This window comes from Bactrocera latifrons, unplaced genomic scaffold (assembly GCF_001853355.1).
Source record: "Bactrocera latifrons isolate USDA-ARS-PBARC rearing strain unplaced genomic scaffold, ASM185335v1 scaffold_240, whole genome shotgun sequence".
NCBI lineage: Eukaryota > Metazoa > Arthropoda > Insecta > Diptera > Tephritidae > Bactrocera > Bactrocera latifrons.
Window position 1 is genome coordinate 404779 of NW_017535964.1, and position 16946 is coordinate 421724.

General features: G+C 33.6%; 1 protein-coding gene across 11 annotated transcripts in view; it reads right to left on the reverse strand.

The window, feature by feature from the left end:
• The window catches only part of LOC108969128, a 46451-nt gene extending 31587 nt beyond the window's left edge, over positions 1-14864 (reverse strand). For 3 of the 11 annotated variants that reach the window (XM_018933679.1, XM_018933678.1, XM_018933668.1), the window contains exons 1-3: positions 10600-10761; positions 9699-10517; positions 1435-3796 (exon numbers count right to left, since the gene is read on the reverse strand). In XM_018933679.1, the coding sequence (XP_018789224.1) occupies positions 1435-3697 (2263 nt within the window). In that variant the 5' untranslated portion in view covers positions 3698-3796; positions 9699-10517; positions 10600-10761. Of the gene's footprint in view, positions 1-1434; positions 3797-3926; positions 3946-9261; positions 9281-9698; positions 10518-10599; positions 10762-14815 lie in introns of those variants that run through there. The other 8 variants (XM_018933669.1, XM_018933671.1, XM_018933670.1 and 5 more) reach the window with 8 other exon arrangements.
• Positions 14865-16946: the final 2082 nt, after the last annotated feature.

A 16946-nucleotide genomic window follows, 5' to 3' on the forward strand; every position in this document is an offset into this window, starting at 1 on the left:
ATTTATTATAATATATAACTTCTGCGTCGAAATCAACTTACATTTCGCAGTGTGAATTATTTTACTATGTTAATAATCCTTAGTTGATGAGATTTAAGTGCATGTGTATATGTTATAGTATTCACGTGTAGTGGCCTCTGGCGTATTAACCTTAGTGTACATTGCTATTGATGCCAAAAAGAATTTGTTTTCGTTTCGCTCGTCTTTCATTAGTTGCCCCTACTGTTTAAATTTGCATACTTTTGCCGATCGTCGGAATTGGACATTACTAAATCATTCAAATATATACTTATGCATTTATTCCATACAAGATTCGTATGCACACATTTGCTCATTGATTTGGCGTACTCATTTAAATGTGTATGTATGTATGTGAGCACATGCAAGAATTCATACGTAATGAATTGATATGGGATGTTTAGATACTTTTTAGCCATTTTTTTCTTTCTGCTTGTACTTTTAGTAACCGTCAAAACTAATAAGTGTGTTTAGTAAATTTCTTTGAACAACAAAGTTTGAAGATTTGAATTTTTTTCTGTTAAAAGTTTTTTTCGCCCTAATCGATTTTCACTTTGTTTACCTATGTTCTGACTATAGCTGGATAGTAGTTTTTCAAACGTTATTTAAACAAATTTCTATTGAAATTCAAACCAACCAAAAGGGGAACTGAATAAATATGTGCACTGAAAACGTGAATCAGTGCCACAATAGCTAGACTAAACGCAAATCTTTTATTAGTATTAGTACATTTGCTTGTTTGTAAATGCGGCATTCATACATACATATGTATGTATTAAGCGAGCATCACCCCATACTATATCTGTGTACATATATAAGTATAGCAAACTTGGAAAATTCTGTTAAATTTAATCGATTAGAGGAACTAAAATTATAAAAAATTCTGATTCCTTATCATTGTAAATTTATAAAAAGAACATTAAAGAAATTTATCAAAATTTATTTAACACAAATACCAAAAATAATTAACACCAGTCTATGCCATTTACACTAAGGGCGATGCATTATGGCTGCGCAATCGGTCTATTCATTTGTCCGAAATTCTTAGATATCGAGTATTAAAGATCTGAAAGTTGTCCGATTTGAGCTATTACCTCGGAGACTATACCGACTTGCACTAAACAAACAAAAACCAATAAAAAATGTTAACTTCGGTTATATCGAACTGATTGTACGTTTTTATGACATATGCTTTATTAGTCCGTAATCAGCTCCGAGCGGAACTAGATTCAACTGAGTTGTTTTGTCTATTCAGTTAAGTTGAAGAGGGCATCCATTCTACGATAGAAGGCTTTTAACATATTTTTTACCAGCTCGCAAACATTAAATGTTCCAAAAAATATTGTTTGACATAATTATGTTAATTATTTTTTAATATATTTACATACATGTATATATAGCTATATCTGTACTTACAGTCATTAGTTATTGGGCTGTGATCGTGTTTTGAACTTCGATGAAATTTTAAAAAGCTACTAGAATGATTTGGAACATGTCTTTCAGCACTTCTGTTGCCAGCATCTTCATCATCTGGAGTTCCTGCTTTACTAATACTAGTTCCGTGCCATAAATTTGATAAAAACTGTGATCCAACGTGACGAAGGCTTCCCATGCTGCTTCCAATTCCGTGGTTCGCTTGACGAGTTTCTAAATTGTGGCTAGCTTCACTGAAAGTTACAGGAGATGTTGGCGATGTCGGTGCAGATGAGGAACCACAACTCGATACAGCCGGTGTTAATGTGGCATTGTTTAAATCACAGATTTTTTGGCCGTATTCCATCTTTTTTTGAATACGTTCATCTAGTGACCGCTGCCATTCGGCGTGAGCTGCCTCTAAGATACTATATGTTTCTTTGCCACGTATAAAGTCTAAACAAATCACGGGCCATGCGTCCAATGTTTGTACAGCTTTCGAATTGTCTTCATCCATACCAGGCGGATTAATTTCGCCCTTCACTTTTATATTGCGTAAATTACGATCGTAATTAACACGCTTAAATCGATTAGAGTTACCATCATTGACACTCTTCTTTCGCGCCATACGCAAATATCGCTTAATCGTATCACTTACGGATTGTGATATATTTTCATTATCTATAGAACTCTTGCGACTATGATGGCGTGGAGGGCTTGTCGTTGTTGTAGAACTGGCGCCTTTTTCCATCTCATCATCAGTGGCGCTGGGCGTGAAACTTAATAAAGCCTTCAGTGAAGCATTTTCCTGTTTCAGATTCTTATATTCTTCTGCTAAACGTTTAATTTCTTGCAAAGGGACAAAGTTAGTTTGAGTTCCACAAGAATTAAAATTCTTCACAGCCTGAGGCTGTTTCACATGTCTTAAAGGTACGTTATTTGTGCTGTTTTTGTTTAAAGCTGGTAGACTAAGTGTATTTGGTGGCTTACGTGTGCGAGGCGTTGGCGTAGGAGGCATAGGTTTGATACTAGTGTCCTTTGGGATTGAAAAAAGTTGGTTTTTTGGTACTGCTCCAGTTATTGTCGGTGATGATACCGTTAGTTTTGTAGCGGATTTTCTCAATTGAATGATAGCTTCTTTATGGGAAGGTTCTAAATTCAAATCCTGATCTTTAGTACTACCCCCAAACTTAACAAGTCTATTAAGGTTAAAATTCTGTAAACTAGATAATGATGAAGAGTGCCTTATATTCGGTCGGGTACCCTTTAATGACGGTGTGGAATGTGTACTCAAAACACGATGTAACTGTTGCTTTTTAAGAGAATTATATATTTGTTTAAGTAAAACCTTATCCTGAAGAATAGCTGGAGTAATATCATTTGGTGGTATTGTGAATTCATTTACTTTCGCACTACGAGAAATTCTTCGTAATCGTTCAAGCAGTTGATCGATTTCATTAAGTTGTTGTAAGTCGTTAGGAAGTTCCAGTGCAAAAAAATTAGGACCACGTAAAGTTATATTCCCACTGTTAGCCGCTGACTTCCGAACGCTACTAGGACGACGAGCACTTGGCGAAGCTGTCTGATCTGGCCGCACAGTTTTGGAGCTGAGTAATGTCGTAGTTTTACACATTTCGTCAAGCTTTAAAAAAGACTGCAAAAGATCGATTACTTGATTAGCATTGTGTGCTTCTTCCTTTTCTATTGCTTCTATCGTATTTGGTCCCTTTTGTCCCGTATGTTGCAATAAATGTTTCAAACGTTGTTTCGAATTTCGCACGGCTCCTGGATAAGAAGACTTCCGACGCCACAATATAAAACGGGGTTCATTAGAACAAATCTGTTGAAAATTTGCTTCAATCTTCGCTACGTCTTCTTTACAGTTTTGCGCTCCTTCTGGTATAAGCTTACGTCCAGCGTCAGTCATATATTTCCAAGTTTTACGTGTAAGTAACCAACGTTCGCGTTTTTTCTCTTTCTCTTTGGTTGTTGGACGACGACGTGCGGATTGTGGTGATGCTGCGGTCACTGTGAATGAGGGAAATTTAATACTGGTATCTCTTGAAGATGGTTGCCAAACTGTAAAAGCCGCTTGTGTTGCCGTCGACGCTGTCGTGTCAGTCGTAGCGGGTTCATCACTTAGCTCCTGATATAGCTCTTTTAGTGCATCATCTAATGGACCAGAACGTTTTTTCACAATTTGAATCGGACGACGCAATGTAGTGCCACTTGCTTGCGATGTCGCTATGTTCTTCTTGGCATCCATGTTAAATGCTCTACAGCTTAAACCACTGTCAATAAATGCACGATTCTCACGACTTCAAACTTGTTTAGTTTGATAACAATATCAAATGTTGCGGCCTCCCTGAGAAGGAAAAGCAGAGATTAAACAATCATTATTTGATAGCGAGAGAAAAGTTATAACTATTGTACTTATATATAAATAGCAGAACCTTGGAAAAGACCACTGTATCACTAAAATTTTGACCGTTTACCTAATGTAAAAATGTGTTGATGCTAAAACCTTGTTAACGTTATGCACTAATATTAATTTGGTGACTGTTTGAGGATAAGCAAAAAATCGTGATTTTCCTTGCGCTGATATTATTAAACTGTATAATTTTCGACTGCAGCCCGTTCTTAAATAATTTTGGAATTTAGCACGGCATATAGAAAAAGTCTTTACGGTCCAAAAACTAAAATAATCAATAATATGTGCTTGAGGTGCTAAATCTTAAATACATTTTCATGCAGCAATAATCTCATTTGCCGGTTTCTGGTTTTTGTTGTGCCTACTAACACAAAGGTAAAACTCATAAATCTCCCCTTTATGATTGAATTCTGAAAATATAATTATCTGGAATTTTCTTCCTTTAATAATTCACGCTTCAGTCCATACTTAATGCAGAATAAACGTCATCACGTCAAATGACCATAATAATTTGCACCACAATGGTACACAGTGGGCCAATAAAGTTTACATACACCTAATTCTAGTAAATTACTACACTTTTTTTTTTGTAATGAATAAATTTTGTGTCTTTTTCTATCCATTCCAAGATATGAATATTTAACATTAAATATAGCATATCAAAAAAAAATTTTTTTGAATTAAAAAAAGTTAGTGCTAAAGCTGAAAGTGCGCCAAATTTATATCTAAAAAGTTTACGTACAGCAATGATTATTTATACAATTCAAAAGTAATTACATAAGTTTTAGCAGGTTTTGGCCTACAATATGTTGCTATTATTATCTCTAGACATCGATATATGCTCCCTACTCAATTCCTAGTATTATTTCCAAATATTTTGACGCACTAAGTCCATAATTCAGCTGTTTGGCCATATTTTGATGAAATTCGAAGTTTTCGAATACGATTTTCCAAAAATTTCCAGGTATTGTGAATAGGATTGATGTCTAGTGATTACCGGACCTATGGAGTTATTTTTAAGTTCATGAAAACCCTGGACGTACAAGATGAGACGGGTGTTTTGGGTCTTGTTATAAATAGAAGAGGCCGCAATAAACAGCCGATTTAAGCAAATTTAACTTTTAAATTTTTGAAATGGATAGAAACAAAACAGAATTTATTCATTACATAAAAAAAAGCGTCGTATTTTACTAGAACATACACCTATGTAAACTTTATTGGTCCACTGTACGTGTTTTCTCGCATGTGTCCGCGAGTAAAGAAAAACGGAAAACTTATTAGTCAATATTATTCTTACAAATGTGGGATTTGGATTTCAGTCATTCATGTCTTATCAAAATAACTTCATTAATTTTATTTGCCGAATCAATTGCGTTAAAGATGAAAATTAAATATTATTTCGTTTGATTCTCCTCGTTTCCAAAATACGGAAAATACGTATGCACTTCCATTATAACATAAGAAAACCTCGCCACAAGTACTTACAATATAAAATTTTAGAAAATTTTATCATGCAGAAATTCCATCCCTCACAATAAGGAAATAATTGAAATGAGATGCAAATCGCCAGAGATAAAAAAGGCTTACTGGGATTTCTCAAGAAAATTATTTGTATCTCAAGTCTCATTTCAAAACCTTGTAAAATTACACTGCTCTAAAAAAAAAATCAAAAAAAAAAATATATATATATATAGTTTGTTAGCAAATTTTTATGTTTTTAAATACCTGAATCAGAAATGTATTCGTGAAAGCATTACATGTGACCTGGTCTACGGAAAGGGGGCTTAGGTGTCAAAAAATCAATTTTCACTTTTTAGTTGATTCGGATGGAAGATGAGATTTTTAACAGCTACTTCCCAGAAAACTAGTTTTCGCACGCTCCCTTTTCGTAGACCAGGTCACACATATTAATTAATGCATACCTTTGATTTTTACCAATTATAGGCTAGAAAACAATAAAAGTTCTGTGAACTTTTTTGTGCCCACACTCAGCCCCATAACCTACTGAAAGTATGCAAAAATGATGTGGAAAGTTTTAAGGTTTTCCCTAAAATCAAACGTGGAGAAATCTGAACTTACAGTCTACAAAATATTCTGTTTTACTCAAATGTGTTTAAGGAAGGCTGAATCTACACCAAAGCTAGTTTCTTAAAATGAACTCAGTGATTTAATACGTGATCAAGTTAGAAGAATTATAAAATAATTTTTTTAGAAAATTTTCGGAGCATAGTAAGGAAAACTTGAAAGGGGGAATATTCGATAGAGCAATTAATGAAAAATACAACTTTTATCAAATTTATGACTGTTCAGTGTTGTATTTATAGTTGACAATTTCCTAGATTACCATAAAATATAAAATTATGATGAAATTGAGCATAATATGCTCACAAATTTTCAAACTCTATGACAAATATCAAGAAAATTTTCGGATAATTTAGGAAATTACATAGGGGATTCATACAGTCTCATAAAGTTATACAAGGGATATTCCAAAGTAAACAGGATATTTTGAATCTAGCGCTCTCGGGTGTCGCCAGCTATAAGTCGACTAGGGCGTTAGTCTGCTATCTTTAACGATTGTTTAGTGAGAATTTCATGATATTTTATAGATTTGAAGTGAAGTTATTGAATTTTCACTGTCAGTATGTTTGTGTTATTGGTGCGAAAATGAGCTCCGAACAAAGAGCCAACATAAATTTTATTTTAAAGTTGGTCAAACTTTTTCCGAGACGCTTCAGTTGATGAAACAAGTTATTGATAGGCGATGATGGTCCATCCCGTAGCGTAATGCAGGAGTGGTTTCAACATGTGGGCCAATCAAAATCCGTGATCACCGGAAATTCCATTGAAACTGTGCGCAAAGTCATCAAAAATCAGCCGAAATCAGCCTAAATCATCATCGAAATTCATGGACATGGAATCAAAACATCGATTTATCGCATTTTGACTGAACATTTGGGCTTACGAAAGATGTGTGGATGGTTTGTTCCGGACAAAATGACTGATGACCAAAAATTGTCCAGAATCCAACAACTCTTGTGACCGATTATTTGATCAAAAATTACATTTTAACCATTAACCAATCCTCGTATTCACCTGATATGGCACTTTTTGACTTCTTCTTTTTCGGAAAAATGCATTTTCCCATGAAAGGAGAGCGTTATGCAGACGTAGAGGCCATTCAAACGGCTTGCACCTGCATACTGGCGGCCACACCAGCCAACGATATGCTTTTGGACCATGCAAAAAGCTGTATTGAAGCAGAAGGAGACTATTTTGAGCAAAATAAATTGATTTTGCCTAAAAATCATTTGTTCTGTTAAGTCCTTTTTAGCGCACCTTGTAAGTTATAAGGATCCAAAAACATAGCGTTGAGAGTTGCAATTGCATAAATTCATTTTTATGTAATCCAACAAAAAACAAGTGTAAAAATTTATGATTTTATGATGCGCTATGACAAGTTGTGAGAGTCCCCTAAAAGTCAGAAAAAGCAGATTGGTTCCATCTGGATTTAAAAGTGAGAAAAGAAAGGCATCGATGTTGATGGGTCCGTCATATAATGACAGATTACAGCTGGTTTTTCGTATTTTGTTATTATATTATATTTGTAATGTTTAGTGAAAAGAAATTTAAAAATAATCGAGAGAAACTCTTACAGCTTCAATGATAATTTAATTTATTGTAAATAAATCCAAAATTGGTCTTATATCTAGAGACTTTTGAAATACCTGAATTACATTTAACAGAAAGCCTTCCTTGGAAGTTTTTTTATCATTTTATCGGTTGTAAATATTATATATTTTACACGATGTTGAAGTAAACTTGGTAGCGGAATCACAATACGGTGCCATAAAAATAAATAAAAAAAAATAACAAGACGAATGAAATCCTTGTATCTTGACGAAACTTAACACATGTGTTCTTTAGAACTGTAGGGTGGTTGGTGTTATATTTTTATTGCCACACTCCCAAAATGTAATCAATAGAAAACTGAATTTATCTATATTCAGGTAAGAAATTTAGGGATTGGGGCTTAAAATACTCTTTAGGGTCTCACAAACATTATTCAAATGTTCAATTCAATATGTAAAAAATAAGAAAGCAAAGGATCAATTGGAGTGTAACCGAACAGGTTGTATTCTTGCAACTTGCAAGGATCAAAGCCGAAACTTTATACTGAAAATGTTGCGAAAGAATTCAACATTCATTGTTCGACGAAATAATGAATGGATTACAGTTAAATTTGATATTTTATTAGGTTGCATTATATGCTATAGACTAAATTAGTTAAATTGTATAAAAATTATCCTCAAATGAGATATGTGATTAAGGTTATGTAATCAAAGGGGCTAAGTTTAATATATTGATAAGATCGGAATCGATTATATTAGGGATATGATGTGTGGACCAAAGTCTACACAAATTTCATTTATATTCATTCATCACACATGTTGACCAATTGGGTGTATGGGGCCTAAGAAAGATTCTCTCCGAATTTCATATACTATACACTGGCCTATATTTTCAATTTATAGTCAACCACAGCCAGTGGGGTCCACATCTTCGGTACCTATGGCTTAATAATTATGGTCTCATTTTGAAAATATGAGGCTTACCTTAAAGGCAATAGTTTTGCACAATTTAGTTTCGATATATTTATTGCATCTTGATTTGAATATTGCAAACTGAATGAATCATATGGAATTAAAAATTCTGTGGTTGTACGTGGTGTGTTTAAAGAACTGAATTTATTATTTTTTTAAATAAAACATGTATTCTCTTGTTAAAGTTGCTGCCTTCAAAATAGTCCCCATTCGATATTATGCACTTACGCCAGTACTTCTTCTAATCATCGAAACACTTCTCAAACACGATTTTTGGGATAGCCTTTAGCTTTTCATCTATCTAGTAAAACAGGGCCGTCGTTTTAAGGCTTAAGATTCGATTTAGTTTTAGGTAGAAATAAGAAAAAGTGTCACCGAGCCATGTCGGGCGAGTACAAGGACTGGTGCATCATTTTAGTATTGTTTTTGCCAAGAAACAAGAAACGAAGAGTAAACTTTTAACAAACGAAAATCTCCAACTCATAAAAACACATATAACCTTAGCGGCTGCTGCAGAGAAAGAATGAAATTAATTCAGCTGAAAATTATTAGGTTTGGCATGAACAATTTTGGTTGATTTACAGAAAAAAAGAAGAGTTTTCCTTGAAGATGTCTCAATTGTTAACCAATTACAGCTTGCGCAGACAGACGGATAGACTAACAGACAGACAGTAAACCGGATTTCAATCGTTACAAACAACTGCTAGGTGAACAAAATTAACATACTACTCCCTAGTAACATGTTGTAGCAACATATCGCGAGAGAACAAAAGGAACATTAGAATTGTTTCTTACCTCTGAATTATTGCTAAATAACACTATTCCTGCTGGAAATGAGTTTCTTAACCAAAACCCCAGCAGAAGCGAACAGAAGAGAACACAAGTTGAGAGCGTAAAAAGCTGGGAGAGCTGCTGGTTTCTGGTAGTGAAATTTCTACAATCCGAAAATATCTACTGCCATATGAAGAAACAGCTGTTAAAACACATGTATTTAGAAATGATATTTGAAGCACATATTTAGATTTTGTTCATTTTCATTTATTTGAATTGAGAAAATAAAATTTCTATTGATTGATTAAAAATGTTGATATGAAGTGATTGTGAAAAACTACATTTGATATATTCTGTTGGTTTTCAATTTCTTTACTTTGTGAGAATATCTTTTACAATGCTATTATGTATATACAAATCATATATTGGATTTCCCATTTAATAACTTACGGCTTACTTACCTTTTTAAATAAATTTGTAGGTATTATTATTTTGAAGTTTGTATATTTCTCTCAGCCATTTGATACTCGATTATTGACCAGAGATCAAATATATGAATTATTTGTGCTTTACCATAACTGTTTGAGAATTTATCATCCTATCAGCACTATTGAGCCGACACAGGCATACATATTTAATATTACTTATATTTTTTTTAAATTCATACACATATATACACAATGTACATAGATATTTATATATCTTATAAGTTGTTGCAGTTGTCGTCAAAGGAACAAAATCTCTTAAACACGGCATTTATACTCATATATTCGCTGCCACACATTTTTGAACTTTAAATTTATGGGATTCAAAGGTAAAACTAATATTTCAACCCTATATATAAGTAAATGCGAGTTTTGAGTTAAAATACATTGCTGCCACAATCTGCGAATATCAGCTTTTTATATTTGTTCAATACTCTTACTTATTTAGTGTACACATGAATTTCTTCTTAGAGTTTTTAACAAAATGTGTTTTAAACAAATTCGTGTAAATAAATACTTTTGTTTAAATAATATTTCACTCAATTTATAATAATCACTTCGTTAGCTGGATGTAGCTGCCGTAAAGCATAATAGTATAGAATTGATTTGAAGCAAAGTACATAAAGCATATGTATTATTTTGAGCATGTTTAGTCACTATATCAACTAAAAAGCACGCTGGCATTAATACAGATATTGAATATTGTTTTTAAATAATACAGTTTTGTTGAAAATTTGTTCTTTAGCTCAATTAACATTTTTTCACCGCAAATGATATAAAGTTAACCTATGAACCCTAAAATATATAAATATTGGTTTTTACGTTATTTCGAGTACTTAGTATCGTATCAGCTTTAACTGTTTTAAGTGTATTATACCTTCCCAACAACCGTAATTCCTTAGCCCGTTTCATTTACCATAATTATCTGCCTATAAGTTTCACATATACTGCAAGCCTTGCAGAATTAGAAATTAATAATTATATGTGCGCGTTGAACATGTCCGCAAATACTAATGCTAAATAAAAATCATAAAAAATACAAAATAATCCAAAGCAAACACAAGTAAAAAGTGCAAGAGAAAAAGTAAGAACTCATCCGCCAGAGTAAAATTCAAAATAAAAGAAGCATTAAAAGCTAAATAGAAGCACATTGGGGGGGATTTTTTTTTACTTCGGTCATCGTCGGTTTAGCATTTCAAGAAAAATATATAGTATTCAAAAACAAAAGTTTGTGCAGAATATCTATGTACATACATACATAAAATATTTATAAACATTTGTGTCCGCATACTAGCACAATTGAAATATATTACACCGTCAGAAATATTCTATGCAAGAATGCAACTATCATCACAGCATCAGAGAGCATAGCAAAACAATATGTTAGAAATTAATTAATTAGTGCAGATGTAATAGTGGAAATTTGCTTAAACATGGGGAATTAACTCGCACATATTTGAAGCTATATGTATGGAGCATACATATCTTGTATATAAATTGTTGTGATTTTGATCACAAACAATATTCGATCTGTTAAGAACTGGCTTTCATAGTTGTAATATTGGGTAGTCGAAAAAGTCTTTTCGTATTTCTAATTAAACTTCATTTTTTTTATATATTTATACTAATAATTAAATAAACAAATATGTACCATTTTGGTCAACCACTTTTTCCCCATTTTCCGCTAGAGACATTATTCCATCAGTGTAAATCGAAATTTCCAGAACCGAAGCGAACGAACCATTGTTGTGTTACACGAACTGAGGCAGAATCGTGTAAGTAAACTCCACAAAATTCATTGGTGGCTTGCGTGACAATCTTCCCTTTTTATTCAAAACTTTCAAGAAATAGTGAATTTCTTCATCATTTTCACTAATTTTTGAACAGCTGTAACTGTTTTTCAACTCTCCAGAATTTAATTTGTTTTTGATTAAATGAAGCTTAAAATCTCACCTTTCCAACACTATATGGTATGACACAATGTGATTGATAGCACTGGAGTTATATGACTGCAACGACATCTATATCGCCTACCCTATATTTATATCAGTTCTGCTAGAAGTATCGACCGCAGCTGTTTATTTAAACTTTTAGTTTAAACGGGTTCCTTAAAGTAAAATGTAAAGGATGTAAAATATCGGCATCGGTTGTCTATTCAAATCGTTAGTACGAAAGTATAATGTTAAAGGTGTAAATGTGTAAAAGTACAATAGAAGCTTAATATCAATACGAACAATTGCCTAACGAGATTCTGCGAAATAATCATTCGTACGAAAAAGCCCCATGGGGCCATGGCTGGCGAATATGGAGGCTGGGCCATGGTTACAGTATTGTTCTTGTCCAAGAATTCACGACCAACCACTTCGATCTAAATCCAATCGCCAAGCTCATAAAAGTACGTCTAACCTTAACGGTTGCCACAGATATAGTAAGCAATGAATGCAGGTGAAACAAGAAAAAACGTTAACTTCGGTTGCACCTTCACAGGGGCATTTCTGTTAGTAACTATGTATTCAGTTTATATGGCAGCTATATGTTATAGTTAATCGATCTGAACAATTTCTTCGGATTGTAAAAATACATTGTGAAATGTGAAAGTTTTCCATACAATAACTTGATTCCGGTCGTTCAGTTTGTATGGCAGCTATATGTTAAAGGGGTCCGATATCGGCAGTTTCGACAAATGAACAGCTCCTTGAAGAGAAAACGACGTTTGCAAAATTACAAAAGGATATCTTAAGAACTGAGGGACTAGTTCGTATATATACAGACAGACGGACAGACAAACGGACATGGCTAAATCGACTCAGCTCGATATATTGATCATTTATATATATACATATATACTTTATAGGGTCCCCGACCCTTCCTTCTGGGTGCTACAAACTTCGTGACAAACTTAATATACCTTGTTCAGGGCATAAAAATATCGTACTTCGGGAGCAAGAATGTCACCATAATGAAAAGTTTTGAGTATAGGACTCTCCCAACCCGCGAATTCCTGTTATTTTTTAAGCACAGTTTTACTGCAGCTGAAATAATGAGCGCTAATAAATACTCGTATACTGATGTTTTGAAAGCGAATTTGAATCTGATTGTAGATAAACTTGTTTCCTCGTGGAGGCTGAATTTACTGACCGTAGGGTCAAAGATACTTTCTTCGCCAAGCACAATTTTGACATCGTAGCGGGGGCAGCTCTCATAGGTGCGCTCTAAGCACTCATAAAAGGCATCTTTGGTCACATCGTCCTTCTCTTCCGTCGGGGAGTATGCGCAAATCAGAAAAATGAGGTCATGTTTCGCCACCTTACTTTAGCTGGCCTTCAAACGGATATTCTTAGGCTACCCAGAGGATACTTGGTCAAAGACGGGAAGTCGTGAGCTGCTTGAGTCATATGTAAAAGAATCGTTTCTGGCCACTCCCAAGTGAATGGCGGTCAGAGAACTTTCCTCACTTGTGTGAACTTCTGCACATGACTATATCCTCTATGAGGGATATATCTTATCTAGATAAAGATCTGAATACATCTTCTATTGATAACTTTTTGGGAGTGTAGCAATACCAATATAACACCAACCTCCTTACAGTTCCAAAGAAGACATTTGTCTAATTTCGTCAAGACACAAGGATTTCAGTCGTCTTGTCATTTTTTTTATTAACCTGGATTTTATCAGAGTATAAAAATATTTTTGTAGCCATAGAACCAGACCGCAGAATATACAATATTTGCAACCAATAAAATGATAAAAAAAACTTCCAAGGAAGGCTTTCTGTTAAATGTAATTCAGATATTTCAAAAATGTCTAGATATAAGACCAATTTTGGATTTATTTGAGCCCACAATTAATGAAACTATCATTGATGCTATAAGAGTTTCTCTCAATTATTTTTAAATCTCTTTTCACTAAACATTACAAATATAATATAATAACAAAATACGAAAAACCAGCTGTAATCTGTCATCATATGACGGACCCATCAACATCGATGCCTTTGTTTCCTCACTTATAAATCCAGATGGGACCAATCTGCTTTTTCTGACTATTAGGGGTCTCGCACAACTTGTCATAACGTATCATAAAATCATAAATTTTTACACTTGTTTAAAAAGTTTTTGTTGGATTACCCAAAAAATGAATTTACGCAATTACAACTCTCAACGCTATGTCTTTGGATCCTTGCGTTCCAAAGGACTTAAAAAATAGAAATAAAAGGTTTTTAGGCAAAATCAATTTAATTTGCTCAAAATGGTCTCCTTCTGCTTCAATACAGCTTTTTGCATGGTCCAAAAGCATATCGTTGGCCGGTATGGCCGCCAGTATGTCGTTGCAAGCCTTTTGAATGGCCTCTATGTACGTCTGCTTAACGCTTTCCTTTCATGGGCAAATAAATTTTTCCGAAAAAGAAGAAGTCAAAAAGTGCCATATCAGCTGAATACGGGGATTGGTTAATGGTTAAAATGTAATTTTTGGTCAAATAATCGGTCACAAGCGTTGTTGGATTCTGAGCAACTTTTGGTCGTCAGTCAATTTGTGTGGAACAAACCGTGCACACACCTTTCGTAAATCCAAAAGTTTGGTCAAAATGCGATAAATCGATGTTTTGGAGATATGCAATTCCATTTCCATGAATTTCAATGATGACTTCGGCTGATTTTTGGTGAGGTCATGAACAGTTTCGATGAAATTTCCGGTGATCACGGATTTTGATTGGCAAACGTGTTGATCTTCATTTATGTCCTCACGAGCACTTGAAAACACTCGTGCATTCTGCTACGGCATATGCCATCATTGCCTATTAATAACTTGTTTCATCAATTGAAATGTTTCAGTAAAGTTTTACCAATTTTAAAATAAAATTTAATGTCAGCTCTTTGTTCTGACCTCATTTTCGCACCGATAACACAAACATACTGACACTTAAAACGCAATTACTTCACTTCCAATTGATGAAATGTTATGAAATTCACACTGGACTATCTATAAAAATAGCAGATTCTAACGCACCAGTCGACATATTGCACCTTGTATATGTATTTATACTTAAGTTGCTTGGATATACATATGTGGATCCTCTGGTTGACGTTTAACACCTTAAAGTATTTCCCAGGCATTGATGTCTTCAAGTTGAAAAAGTATAAAATGTTCGATTGCACCTTCTTTACTTGTTATAATTTTACTTTGTGTTCATGCCAATTTTACTTTTTCGTGAAATAGCTTTTACTTATTATATATTTATATATTGGACTATTTCTTTTATAATTGGCTGCATACGTCAAAACTATTAAACACCCTTTTTTTAATCGTTTAAATCATATGTAACAACATGTTAGGACTGATACTTTATCACGATATTTTAGGTAGAGCTGTCTACCAAATTGATTGATGTTGACAAATTACAGGTGTTAATTTCGTCACGAAGAAGATTTGAAACTAATCTAGTAGCTGTGGGGAAATTAATCACATTATCAAAGGGAACTTAGATACAACAAAGAGAAGAAAATTGAAACAAACAAATTAATTAAAATCGTGGGCTGAATTCATCAGTCAATCGACTTCCCAAATAAAAAAAAGGTGCCCAGTATTTCCATTAAATGGAAAATATTTAAAACAAGACAATTTGCATAACAAAATATGACATTACACAGTTTTCTTTTAATAGTTGGTAAAGTCAATTATCCGAATAGCCTTTGATATGCTTACCGCTTCACGTTTAATATGCAAATTAATTCCCGCGACGAGAGAATGTTTAAAAAAATATATGTTTTACATCCGCGAACGCGCGGATAAAATAAGAACACATGTAGTTCCTGTTACTTAAAGTTAAAGCTAAAGCTGAAGTGTAAGCATCAGCTTGATTGAATCCAGAACAAAGAGTTAATTACAATAAATATTAGTTGTGACAGCAAATTCAAGCAGAATGTTAAGCGTTCTGATTTCTTTAGGATTGTTATTGTTATGCCTTCTTGTGAGGGCGAGCGATATTGTTTTGATCATAATGGATTATTGGATTGAGAACGGAAAAAGCATATTGAATTTTTAAATAATCAAAAACGTTAGTTAAGATTTTAAAGTGTAATTGCTAAATGCAAAGATTCAATTTTATTTACAGTTATGGTAACGTTTCTATGCGGAGGCTATCGTTAACTCCCCCTTCCTAAAATGAATCCTCCCCGATTCATTATTATTTTGTGTTAATTTATATATTTTGTCCAAAAGAGTATTATAAGTGATTTCTTGAAATTGCGTATTTTCGATTGGTTTGGGAATTTCGCGAGATTTTYTTAATTTTAGTATTAAGTAAGTTATGAAAAGTATTCCCAAGATTAAAATTATGTACCAATGAAATGAATGGACTGTGATGTTCTTGTTCCGTTCTGCTAAAATATTTATATCATCTAATTTTAACAGTTTATTAGCTGTTTCAAAATATTCTAAAATTTCAAAATTATTTATATGGTTATTTTTAAAATAATTCCAAATTTTTATCTCAATGTTTTCATAAGTTTGATTATTTATGACAGTATAATTTTCAAATGTTATTAAATATGTTCCATTTAATGTTTGATTATCTACAATATTTCTTCCTGAAACTAATATCGCTCCTGGTTTAATTTTTTCAATTTTTAAGTTTTTTCTTTAATTGATTAAATTTTCCTTGTTTTTTGTTTAAAATTTCTGATAAACATGTTCTTTTTTTATTTAGTTTACAATAGGTTTTTGAAATTTCTGTTTTACAATTTTGAATATTAAAAAAATTATTGTTACAGTATATTATGTTTTGGTCAATAATAAGTTTACCATCTAATCGAGCTATGCCTCTTACATCATAGTCGCGATTATAGCCGAGTTAACAAACGCGCGCCAGTCGTTTCTTCTTTTCGCTACGTGGCGCCAATCAGATATTCCAAGTGAAGACAGGTCCTTCTAAACTTGGTCCTTCCAACGGAGTGGAGGTCTTCCTCTTCCTCTGCTTCCCCCGGCGGGTACAGCGTCGAACACTTTCAGAGCTGGAGGGTTTTCGTCCATTCGGACAACATGACCTAGCCAGCGTAGCCGCTGTCTTATTCGCTGAACTATGTCAATGTCGTCGTATATCGCGTACAGCTCATCGTTCCATCGAATGGGATATTCGCCGTGGCCAACGCGCAAAGGATCATAAATCTTTCGCAGAACTTTTCTCTCGAAAACTCGCAACGTCGACTCATCCGTTGTTGACATCGT